Below are 13,032 nucleotides of genomic sequence, written 5' to 3' on the forward strand. Positions count from 1 at the left end.
AGTCTTCTGTTCTCTGACAATGACGAGAGCTGGCAACAAAAAAGCTGTAATTATAAAGGAGGAAGAAAATGACGACAAATAAATTGTTTAACTACAACGCAATCTATGATAGTCTCAAATTACCCCTTTGCTCTGTCTTCATTCTGTCCAGTGCAGCAGAAACAAATGTTTTTTTTAAAAAAAGAGAGGAAATGATTATCGGAGCAGCAGCTGTCCCTATCAGATGCTCTTTTCTGCACCCTATTATTTTCAAACAGGGCCGGTTACGCAACCAAAGAACAACAGAGAGAGAAGAAAAGTGCGTCTTGGTCCAAATGACTGGTATTCACAGCAAAGTATCTAGGCCAAAGGTGCTGCTGGACTTTGGACCTGGCCCCGAGAGTCTCCTCCAGCTCTTCAGGGCCCATGAGAAAGTTCTGGGTTCCCCTGGGGGTTAAGGCTATGTGGGCCTGGCTCCAAACTCAAGCCCCAGGCCTCGACTGGAGCCTTGAGAACTGAACTCTCTTATCTCAGGGAAGCACACTGGAGGAATTGCAAGCACCCCCACCCCAATCGGCTACTGGGCTTTGTTCAGAATGAAGCTATCGCGCGCACATACACATACACACACACACACATACACACACACACACACACACACACACACACACACACACACACACACACACACACACACACACACACACACACACACACACACACACACCCACACACACACACACACCCACACAGTCTTCCAAGCTGGGCCGGCTAGTCAGTAACTGCATTTTTTTGTTACTTTTTTGGTATTAATCATCAGTGCAGCGAGACATGGTGGCCACACTGGAGTATCTGTGTATAAATGTTTGGATGCAGCTATTTACATGTTTGCACAATGTGTAAGTCATGTCTAAAAGCGAGCAGCTATTAAGGCTGCTTGTGTAGTTTTGGGTATAATTTGTCAGTAGCGCGGGGGGGGGGGGGGGGGGTCGGGAGTGGCCTGAGACGCAGGAAGAGGCTACACTGGTTTATTTTGGCCTTGAGCCAAAGCCTCAAGAAGGAAAAACAAGCCTGATGTGTGCACACTACAAAAACACTCCACTGTAAGAAATAATTAATTTAATGGCAGCAAATTAAATTATGCACTAAAAAAGCTGCATAGACCGTATAAAAGAAGGACATCGTTTCAGTGATGTCACCCATTGGTTTCTGTTTTAAACATGAAGCCCAACAATGGCAATCACCATACTGGAAATGCTGACTTGAGGCCACAGTGTTGCTGCCATTTTAGTACCAGCTTGTAAACATGTTTAATGCTGCTATAAAAATTGACATTTTTTATGGGCTCTTATGTGGTCTCCTTGGCTTTTGCAACCAACCTCAAGTAGACATCTGTGGAACTCCAGTTTTTGGCACTTCTGCATTGGCTTCATCTTTTAACACCAGTTGTCGCTGCTTAATTGTGGGTGTAACACTCATTGTGTTCTGCTTCTCCTTTTAGGCAGCAGCAGCAGCAGCAGTGGTGACAGCGATGGGGATGAACAGATGGACAGCATGTACCTGAAGTCACTGGAGGGCTTTGTCACTGTGGTGACATCAGATGGCGACATGATATTCCTGTCCGAGAACATCAACAAATTCATGGGGCTAACACAGGTAAACATCTTTTAAAGTGCATGTACATCAGGATTAAAACAAAGACACGTGCAGACTGTTGATAATTTTAGTCTGTGGCAGCGATTCAAAACATGATATACATGCATACGTGCCACCATTTTTTAATGTTCACGTCATACACATATAATATAAAACCCAGTAAATAGAGTCAAATTTGAAATCAATCAGGATGTAAATTTAGAAGTTAATTCATGAAAACATTTTTTGTATATTTTTACACTCATCTTTTTGTGTGTGTGTGAGCAAACTTTTTTTAGTCATTTCTATTTTGTCAGGAAGTCCCAAAAAGATCAAACCAAAATCTAATTTATGAGAGAGAAACCTCATCATGAAGTCTTGCAGCCGAAATAGATTGCTACACTCAGGGGATATGTTTGTCATTATGCATTATGCATGTCAAGTATGAAAACCGAGAAGAAAAGCATTGCTCCATATAATACAGTAAAAACATGAATTAACCCAAAGATAACATGAAACATAAGAGAGCAAAGTGGACTTAAAAACGTATGGGGCAGTGGCTAAAGACGGGGAACATTAGGGTCTTTAACTGAATTAAATCTAAGCAGACACGAAGGTTCAACTTAAACCTTACTCAGCTATTTTTTATTCCCTACCACCAACTTGGAAAAGCAAATGACAGAGAAAAAGAGATGCCACAATATTTTTTTGTTGACCTTCTGTATCATCTGATCGGACAGGTTTCTACTTGTTGTGTGTTGAAACAATTCTAGACGGGACACAACAACCCAATCCTTATTTTTGTCTTGTGCATATCCAAAGCAAGCTGCTGTTGTTTCTGCTGCAGTGTGTAAAAGATCAGCTGCTGTGAAACTTAAAATAGATATTAGCAGGAAGGTTTTAAATGCTAAAGTGCTGTGCTGCAGTATGTGTATTAATTTTGCTTTTAAGAAGTTGTTTGTATTCTTTAAGGTGGACCTTACAGGTCACAGCATCTTTGACTTCACCCATCCATGTGACCACGAGGAGATCAGAGAAAATCTCAGCCTAAAGACAGCCGGTAAGTTAAAACCCACCCCTGTTATCACTCTTACTCAACCCGCTCAGTGTTAAACAACTACTGTGTATCAGCATTTACTCCTTCTGGAAATGTTCCCGGAACGATGGTCATGGGGTCAATTAAACGTAACCGGTCTGGACTATAAAAGCATAAACAGGCTCAGCAATCCACATGGCAATCAGCCCATTAGACTATGAAATATATTTGGTGTGTTAGAGTTGCTCTGCAACAGTGAAACGTTCACAAACTGTTCAATACAGAGCTAAGTCGACATCTTGGGAGCATTAATTAGCCACAGAAATAAAAAAAAGTTGCAATCTTTAAGAAAATCTTTGCATGAACCAACATTTTCATCAAGATACATTTAAAGTTGTTAATAAACAAACACCTAAAATGATGTTTGCTCGGTTTTAAATTTAAAAAATGTCATCAAAAAGAACAATAATGAATAAGAATAATTAAGAGCAAAAATAATGTTGTAAGCTGTGGACATCCATTTGATTAGTTAAATATATCACAATAAAGTGAAGTCAATATTTTATAAAAACCAAATCAAATTTACACCCTTCAGCTGTGGTGTCATTGCCGAATGCCCAAAGGCACCTTGGCATCAGGTCAAAGCCAAAACAGTCCTAACCTGATGAGACATGGACTCCACCAAACACATGAAGGTGTGCTGTGGTATCTGGCACCGAGATGTTAGCAGCAGATCCTTTAAGTCCTGATAGCAAGGTGGAGCCTCCATAAATCAGACTTTGTTGTCCAGCACATCCTACAGATGCTCAATTGGATTAAGATCTGGGGACTTTGTAAACCAAGTTAACACTAAGATTTTCTATCAAACCACTGTTTTCTATTACTCCATGGTCAGTTCTTATGCTCATATGCCCATTGCCTAGGTGCTTTCGGCTGTGGGTTAGCAGTGATCTGGTCTGTGACTCTGCAGCCCAATAAATAACACACTGTGATGCATATGTTCGGACTTTTACCAGAGAGGGCAAAAAAAGACTAAAAAGTGGCTAAAAGTAACATTTTCATCTAAAGACTAAATCTAAAATAGTTGGTCATAGGGATTTGGCTGATTGTTCTAAAAACTAAGGTAAATGGTGGAGCACAGAGGGGTCTATCAGAGTGAGTAAGTGGTTGCCTCAAAGCAAACAACATAACACATACATTGTGTTCCAAAAACACCAAAAGCAAATATTACTCATCAAGCTAAAATTGTGCAATAACTAACAGAAAAATACACACAAAGTGCATTTCAGTCCAACATATGGCTTGTAGTGATGAACAATATTCCCCTGTTGTTGTTATTCAAAGTGTGAATATATACCAACATTTTTTTAAACCTAAGAGAGGGCAAGTTTAAACCATTTCACACTATTTGTGTGGCTTCTTATGCTTTATCTTTTGAAAGTTTTAACTGTATTAGATGTGTAAAGCCCTCAAGGTTATGAGAAGGATTCCTCTTCTCAATCATGAATTTATTACAAAATGATGAAGTGTTGGCACTCATGGAATGGTGAAAGAAAGCTTTAAGTCCTCTGCCAGTCAGCACTCTTCTACTCCTGTGTGTAACACAGGACTTAACCAACGGAAAAGAGGCAAAAACAACATGAAGAGTGTTACATAACATCATCTATCTCAATGAACAAGTGTCCAGAACAAACATGAGAACAGAAGGCCAGAGACCATATAGAGGGCAACCTAAAGGGAGATACAGCAGAGAAATATACAATACATGTGTGTGAGTGTGTGTGTACGTGTGCATTGCAAGGGGAAGGCGTTGATAAGCGCTGAGTGTGGGGGGCAAGAAGACGAGACAAGACTCTGAGAGAGAGATGAGCTGGGCATTATCTGGTGTGGATAGAGTGCATGGTATGTAACGGGTGTGTAGGAACCAGGCTCACAAATTAAACATCAAATTAAGTAAGAAGGAAGGTACAGAGTTACAGGGAGGCTGCAGGATGTGTGCCTTTGCTTTGCTTTTACTTTCATTAATACAAATGTGTAAAACTGTAAGTAGTATAGTAAGTGTGTAACTAACTGAAACACACACACACATGTAAGTCACACTCACTAAGCTGTGGTTGATAACTGTTATCAGCAGGAGCAGAAAACACAATCAGAGCAATATGTTATGTTGTTCAGTTTCTTTTCATTTGAAACAAACATAACCACATGAACACACACACCTTTTCTTTAGTGAGGTCCAGAGAAGTTTTTTTTATTTTTGTTTGTTTGTTTTTTTAGCTGTAACTTTTTAAAGATAAATACACTCTTGTGAGTGTGCAGATTCACAAAAGGCACACTTCAGCACTTCGCCCTGTAGCTGAGGCTCTGAGCTTGAACTCCGACCTTGTGATGTAACAGCTTGGCCCAATTTCACGTCCTCTCCCTCTCTCTCTCAATCTCTCGTGTGTGTGTTTGCGTACGTGTGTGTGTGTCTGTGTGTGCGTGTGCTTGTGTGTGTGTGTAAGACCTCCACAAGTTTCAACCTTGAACTGTTTCTGAGTCACATACGGGAAGGTAGGTTAAGTTAGGTTATTTCAGATTTAGATATATAAAGTAAAGCAAAATACTCATGTACAGTATCTGATCTTGAACTTATTCATTTTATAATTTTGAGCAAAAAGTCAGATTGAAGTTAAAGTATGGATGGTATTAAAAGTTTCTCAGAAGTGAAACAGTCACACACGTTTACTGCCAAGTTTAAAAGAACAAACGCATCAAACTGAAACTTAAACAGGTCTTCATAGAAGAGAGACGAGCCTTGTAAAACTGCTGAACTTTGAAAGCTTTGGCTAAAACAATTTAAATGACCTGTGAAGCTGCCATTAAGAGATGTTTTTCTCCTTAGATGTAGTGTGCATAATCCATGACCCGTTCGTGCATGCAGTTCACCACAATGGGCAAAACATATGACACTATTTTGAGCTATTTTATTTTAAGCAAGATGTTCCATCCCAACAGTAATGAGCCCCAAGAGCACTATTTATAATTCAGTTGTTTACCATGTGACTAAATAATTCATGCTCGTTTGGGTCAACTTAAGACTTGAAAATGTGTGATTTTTTTAGAGCTACTTCATTCATGAAAAGATTATTTGTGAGCTTGTGAATGTATTGTCAGCAAACAGGTTAACACAAATAGAATTAATTGTGTTCTCCATGCATGGTCCCATTTGTATTGTTTCCTTTTTTTAATATTTATAAGAGTTTTTATATAAGGTTTTTTTTCTAGACTGCAAAAGTTATATTGGTGTAACCTGCCCATTTGTGACTGTCTGTGTTTCAGGCAGTGGCTTTGGTAAAAAAGGCAAAGACATGAGCACTGAACGGGATTTCTTCATGAGGATGAAATGCACAGTGACCAACAGAGGACGCACTGTCAACCTCAAATCAGCCAGCTGGAAGGTGAGAGAGAGAGACACCAACAAGATCATACATCTGCAACATCTGCACGTCATGTGTTGAAGAAATAACACATTCCCTAACATTCCTAAACTAGACATGATGTCATTACAAATTTTCAACTTTCTGGTGAGATCTTGTAATGATGACATTGGCAGCCTCATTGTTTAGGGGTTGAATCAGAATCACAATCAGAATCAGCTTTATTGGCCAGGTATGCTTGAACACACAAGGAATTTGACTTTGGTAAACTGTGCACAAACTGTGAACATGAACATGTTGTGAAAAGTAAGATTGGTCTTCTCTCAGAATTATTTGTGGTGATTCAGAGGTATTATAAGGTCCAATATTTAACAACTTGAAAGCAAAAAGCAAAGATTACACCTCAGTGCACTAAATACAGTGTCTTCCTTTCTCTTTTCTTTCTTTGACTTGAGTCACAATTCTGTGGAACAAAGTCACAAAGTGAACATAAATTATAACATCAACATCATATACCATCATAGTATGGGTTTTCCAAGAAGAAGAAACATGAAAACTGAGATGTAGATATTTTGTGAAGTCCTGGGATATCACTAAAATGGCATTACAGGGAAGTAACATCAATATTAGCTGCTTAGTAAACACCAGAGACACCCCCGAAATGTCACATTCAGCCATTCAAGTTCTATCCCCCCCACCCCTAGGTGCTGCACTGCACCGGACACCTGAAGATGTACAACAGCTGCCCTCCACGAGGGCTGTGTGGCTTCAAGGAGCCCCCGCTCACCTGCGCTGTCTTGATGTGTGAACCAATCCCACACCCGTCTAACATCGACACACCGCTGGACAGCAAGACCTTCCTGAGCAGACACAGCATGGATATGAAGTTCACCTATTGTGATGAGAGGTAGGCTCAAGCACAGACACAGTCAGATACACGGAGCCTGGGGTTGGCTTATGTTACAGTGAAAGGAAGGGCAGACTGTCAGTGACTGAATGGGGTTTCATAAATCTCTATCTCTATCTCTTATTAATGGAGTAAGTAGAAGAGGTTGTATGGGAATTAAAGTGTGGAACATATTTCATCAAATAATAATAAGAAAAAAACTCTAAAGAGTTAATAGTTTTATTTTTTTCCTGTCAGATAGTGTCAGATAACTCTTAAATTATAGGACAGTGAAATTAGAGTTGCACAACAGAGCATCAGACATAAGTTTAATATAAAATGATATGTGTGAAGTATATATTAGTAAAAATCATTTGTAAACTAAGACAAAGTAGTAATGGCAATTACATAGACTGTAGTATGAAAACAACTGCAAAAAAAAAAAAATCCCTGAAACTCAAAACTCTTCTGAATCAGTGACTCAACAAAAAATGTTTTTGTGCACCTGTTGAATCTTAAACCAGAGTAAAGTTCAGAAACAGAGCAGCACCTTCATGTTGTGGCCCGCTGCCAGTTAAAACATAACTTAAGTACAGTGTGCCCTACACACACACACACACACACAAATACACAAACACACTAGACTTTTTGACTGATTACGGTGTTGGCTGATTCTGTTTGACTTGGCAAAGGCGTCAGTGAGAAATGTAAGCCAGAGATGAATCATTAATACTCCTAATAAGATGCTCTCACGACACTGGTGGACCGCGCCAACTGTTCTGGATCAGAGATACTTCTGAAGACAAGCCTAAAAAACACATTCCAGTCTTGTTTAGATGTCACTTCAACTGCTGTCTGACATCTTGTGAGTCGTGTTAGTGGGACAGCATGGAGCTCTTTCCTGCTGTCACGCGAGTGTACTCAAGAGGCGCGTCTGCCACCATGTTGATGGATTTTGAAGGTGGAATGATTTTTCTTTTGGGGGGCCAATTTAGCTAAGAAGAAAAAGTTTAAAGTTGGAATACTTTTTAACACTATAAGGAGGTGATGACTAACGCACGCACGCACGCACGCACGCACGCACGCACGCACGCACGCACGCACGCACGCACGCACGCACGCACGCACGCACGCACGCACGCACGAACACACACACACACACACACAAAGACACACACAAAGACACACACAAAGACTGATCCAAATTTCACAATCCCTCACTTGCATACGTGTTAACCTGCGAATGAGCTTTTTTGTACGCCAGCGCATACGTGCATCACTGTGGTACAAACTTTCTGTTTTGCCTTTTTGGTGTAATTTAGGAGCTGCCCAAATCTTCTCTCCAATTACACAAATGAGTATACGGTGGGGCGGGTCGCCCTCCTGGCCCAGCAGGGACTAAGACTCATTAGGGAAAGGACAAACTGTTTGTCCGCTCATGTCTGACAGCGTGGGAGGTTGCGTAGGAAAAGGAAAGTACAAAGAAAGAGAGATGGACTGACTCAACGTCAGATTATGCAACTTCTACCAGTCCAGTCTGTTTGTGATCCGCTGTGATCATCAGGGATGTTCTGATCACATTTTTCTCTTGATCCAAGTCATTTGATATGAAGTTTCTGTTGACACCTGAGTATCCTGACTCAATGCTTTTATTTTGCAGCAGATATCACTGCTGTCCAGTACGTGTCTTCAAATTGTAAAAATAGTTGAAATCAATCATCATAGCTCAGCAGTGTATAAAGAAAAAAAGTAATGCATTCAAGCTGGTACACATACTGTGTCTAGAGGTCTCAATTGTCAGAGAAGTTGAAGCGCTGTGTGTTCTTATTAATAAATGCTCTCAATAGCTCTCAATGGGAGATGCATTCAGATTCCTGCCGTGGTGGGATCACTGCAGGTATTTAACCTAAAAAAGATCTGCTACATATATTACAGAATTTTAAATATCAAACATCTTGAACCCGGTGGTTGAGTCACTTTAGTTGCTAACATTACCATTAGCTTGATCAACAGCCCAAGTGACTTTAGCATCTCACAGATTTGTCTGTCCCAAATCAACTGCAGACAATCCTCCGACTGATTTAAGAACTCAATAAATCATCAGTTGAAAGTAATTTTTGACTTATTAATCTATCTCTAAGACAATGTTATTCATATACACATCGAACCACTGTATGATTTACAAATATATTTACATATAATGAGCTATTAGATCATTATATACTGTGAAACATTAAAGCTCTTGTGAGGAACTTTAGATTTCTGTCATCTTTGGCGGCACATGAGCCAAAGCAGTGGGCTTCATCTTTTTTATTTACTTCCTTGTTTCTTTGTAATTTTTTTTATCTTGTCTTGAATCACTTATTGAACAACTTAACAGGACACATGAAAAAGGATGTTTCTCCAGCATGCAATCATATAGTCTAAGATCTACAGCAGGTTCAGGTTTCTTAGATGTGTATTGAAACAATCAGTCTTTATGTCAATAGTTTTGTTTAGTCAGGTTTTGATAGTCAGATGCTGGCATTAGTGTTAACTGCACTCTTTCATAACCTGCTTTAAACTCCATGAGTAAAAGTGTAAGATAAGATAAGATAAGATATTACTTTATTGATCCCGTGGGGGAAATTCGGTTGTTGCAGCAACCCAGACATGAGTACAATCGAGAATAAGTTTCAATAAGTAAAAATGAAAATAGATAAAAATAAAGATAGAATATAAATTTAAATATATGAAATAATGTATAAAACAAAACAGGGTGGATTTGCTCCGTTTCAACTCTTGTATAGTTTTTGTTCTTTGCTTGTGTTTTTCATTTACTTTCCTCCCCACTTTCCCCCCTTTTCACCACCTCTCTTTAAACTGAATTAAGTCTACTTTCCTTGAAGATGTGCCTCTCCTCTCGTCTCTCCTCTTTCATTTTCTCTTCCCTCCCCTCCCTCCTTCCTCTCTGAGGCTGCATCTGTGAGTGTTATGTAATCTGAGGACAAGAGTCTTTTCTCCACCAGAAAACCTTCCTCTCTTCTCCTCCTCTCCTCTCCTCTCCCCCCACCAAACTCCTTCACACAGATCTACACCTCATCACTACATCATTCATAGATTTGTAATAGTCATCCCAGCGTGACATCATTACTGACGATTTATCTACATGACTCACATTTTTTAACACGTCTAGCCTGAGAATGTGCAATTATCAACCTACGATAAATGATAAACGAAACTACAAAACATGTTGCTGCCATCCATATTCAGATTGCTGTCAGAGCTACATAAAAATATTATTTTATAACTTTATATGTGTAATATAACATGTGATATGTAATATAATGTTATAATACCGTGTAATATAATATTACATTGATCAAAGTAAATTCAAACAGAGCTACAAACTGCTCTTTCTTTTTATTTTAGATATCACTAGATGGATAGTAGTGGTGAATTGTCTCCCTGCCAAACCAGAAAGCAATTGCAGTCCATTAAGAGCCACTTCAATTTACTCAAAGCTTGACAAATTTGTCTACATTCTTTATCCCAGCTTACCCTCTGTGGTCTCCTTATAGCCACAAACCCTTGTGTTCACGGGTCATTTCCTGTTGTTGGTTTGGATTATGTTCTCACAGCACGGTCTGGGGAAGTGAATCCCCAATAAACCAAATCAAATGAGTGAAAAAACCTCCTACACAAGTTTGGTGTGACTGCATCAAAACATTTCAGCGATTTATCTTCTACGCTCATCATATGTGGAGATAGAAATGCAGCATTGTAACCTTTATTGCATCTAAATGCCCCTTTGGTGGTAATCAGACCAGTAATTTACCCTCGAACCAATTTATTGAGATATTTATTGAGAAAGAAAAGCTGGAGAGAAATGAAAGGGTAAAAGGGATTTTCTTTTACAGAGGAAACTTAAAGCCAAATATGAGATCCTTGTTAATAAAATGAACTCGTGATGAGAGAGAGAGAGAGATTAGCTTTTCTCAGAAATGCATAGAGTTCTCAGAGAGAATGTGAACAATTATTGTTTTTGGACGGCTCTGCACCTCTCTGTTTGATTTACAAATTGTGTGTGAAGCCTTTTGAAGTGGACAAGTTAAGAACAGAAAGCAGGATTTGTCTGAAAATAATACGTCAAATGCTCCACATTTTTGTACCAACCTGTGTGTGTGTGTGTGTGTGTGTGTGTGTGTGTGTGTGTGTGTGTGTGTGTGTGTGTGTGTGTGTGTGTGTGTGTGTGTGTGTGTGTGTGTGTGTGTGTGTGCGTGTGTGCGTGTGTGCGTGTGTGTGTGTGACAGGGTTACAGAGTTGATGGGATACACCCCTGAGGATCTGCTGGGTCGTTCCGTTTATGACTTCTACCACGCCCTGGACTCGGACAGTGTCACCAAGAGCCACCACAACTGTAAGTACACAAAACTACAGATTTACACACACTCAGGGTCATGATATCGGTATGGTATGCTGGTGAGTATACAGTTGTTTTCATTGAACAAATAACACTTGAAATGTATTTCAGAGGACAAATCAGCACTCTGCCATTTGATTTAGTATATCAGCTTAAATCTTCAGCAGAGGCTTTCACAGGATCAATTGGAAAATTTAGACAAGAAAATAAGACAAATTAGCTCCATGTCAGGATCTTGTCTCACCCTGTCGGGATTCTATTTGGCATAGCCACCTGCTAACCATACATTATCCCGCTCATTACCCGACTTCTAGCATAAGACACAGATTTGTTTTCAAAAAATGATTTAACGTTTGTCCTCATTCAGCTGTCCTTCTCTGAGCTCTGCGGTTGACACACCTTTAAAAATAAACAGGCCAATGTCACAACCTTGAACACTACTGCTGTCATCACCACTGCTCATGTTTTAAGGTTTCTGTTCGCGACCGGTAACTTAAGGTTGCACTCACCTGCTTCACTAGCTGCTAGGTTTGCTGGACAGGATCCAATATGAATGTATCAGTGTTGTTATGGTCGCTTTGCCTCTGGTGTTACTCATGTAAGAGGAAGTTAATAACCATCTTCAAATGGTTTTGACTAACCAGAATCAAGCATCATCACATCCAGTAGATCAGTAAGTAAGCCAGGTAATTGTGGTTGAAACTTTCATCAAGGTTAGATTATAAAATAATAACTCAAACACGCACTGAGAAACACCAACATGTGCAAGTGGCAAAATTGCCCAACCTATCCTAGAGTGAGAAATCCAGTCTTCTTGCAAAAATGTATGTTTCAACTCAGTTGGTTTAAGTGTCGGTGTCCAGTGTATAGTGTGAGAGAGAGAGAGTTTGTGTATCCATGTGTGTACAGAGCAGGGGTGTGGTATTGAGATGATTTCATTACATCAAGCACAGCCACTGATGATCTGATGAGGTTTGCACATTTGCTGCCTCAAACAGAGTGGACAGGAGACCAGGTGGCCTCTGATACAATCTAATGACTGTGTGTGTTTGTGTGTAAGTGTCGTGGCTTTGCTCTCCATTGACAATATTAGTCATTTGATGCCCTGAGCAGCAGTGACAGTACAAAAGGAAAGGTAGTAAATTAGCTTCTTAAAACCCTCACTGTGCAGGAGCACCATGTGTCTATGTGTTCATTTTGTGTGTGTGTTAACTGTATAAAAGAACCCCTTCAACAACAACAGTTTATTCTCTAAAAAGCCACAACAACGTTAATGGAATCAGCTCTACTATTTAAATTCATACTATAATGAGAGTACATTGTTTTTCTACAAAATAACTTGAATGAAAAAAAAGAAGTTTTTCATTGTGAAACCTTGTCAAGAACATTGGCCTTAAAGCTTCTAGGATACACAGACACTGTTGTCCAAAAACTTAATCTGAATCAGTAAGATCCAGATTTGGAATACAACCCTTCACTTTCAAGAATCATCTTATCCATAGTACTTCACTGGACTTGTATTGGATTACCCTGAGAAAGTTACAAACATGTTGAAGTTGCTAATTCTGGACTACAAGTGCTTCATATGAGTCTACATGTCAAAATGTAGTTTAATATAAATCAAAGGGGGAAAATAGAATCAGGAAACGGCACATGTAGACAGTACCGCCCCATT

The 13,032-nt window shown here is 39.5% G+C and overlaps 1 protein-coding gene across 1 annotated transcript in view; it reads left to right on the forward strand.

Annotated features, from left to right (window-relative positions):
* epas1b (endothelial PAS domain protein 1b) overlaps nt 1–13,032 on the forward strand; it is a 61,873-nt gene that overhangs the window by 35,900 nt on the left and 12,941 nt on the right. The window contains exons 3-7 of the mRNA XM_034681830.1: nt 1,481–1,635; nt 2,587–2,674; nt 5,972–6,090; nt 6,774–6,976; nt 11,248–11,354. Coding sequence (XP_034537721.1) covers nt 1,481–1,635; nt 2,587–2,674; nt 5,972–6,090; nt 6,774–6,976; nt 11,248–11,354 — 672 coding nt within the window. The remainder of the gene's footprint in view (nt 1–1,480; nt 1,636–2,586; nt 2,675–5,971; nt 6,091–6,773; nt 6,977–11,247; nt 11,355–13,032) is intronic.

Source organism: Notolabrus celidotus, chromosome 4 (assembly GCF_009762535.1).
Source record: "Notolabrus celidotus isolate fNotCel1 chromosome 4, fNotCel1.pri, whole genome shotgun sequence".
Taxonomy (NCBI): Eukaryota; Metazoa; Chordata; class Actinopteri; order Labriformes; family Labridae; genus Notolabrus; species Notolabrus celidotus.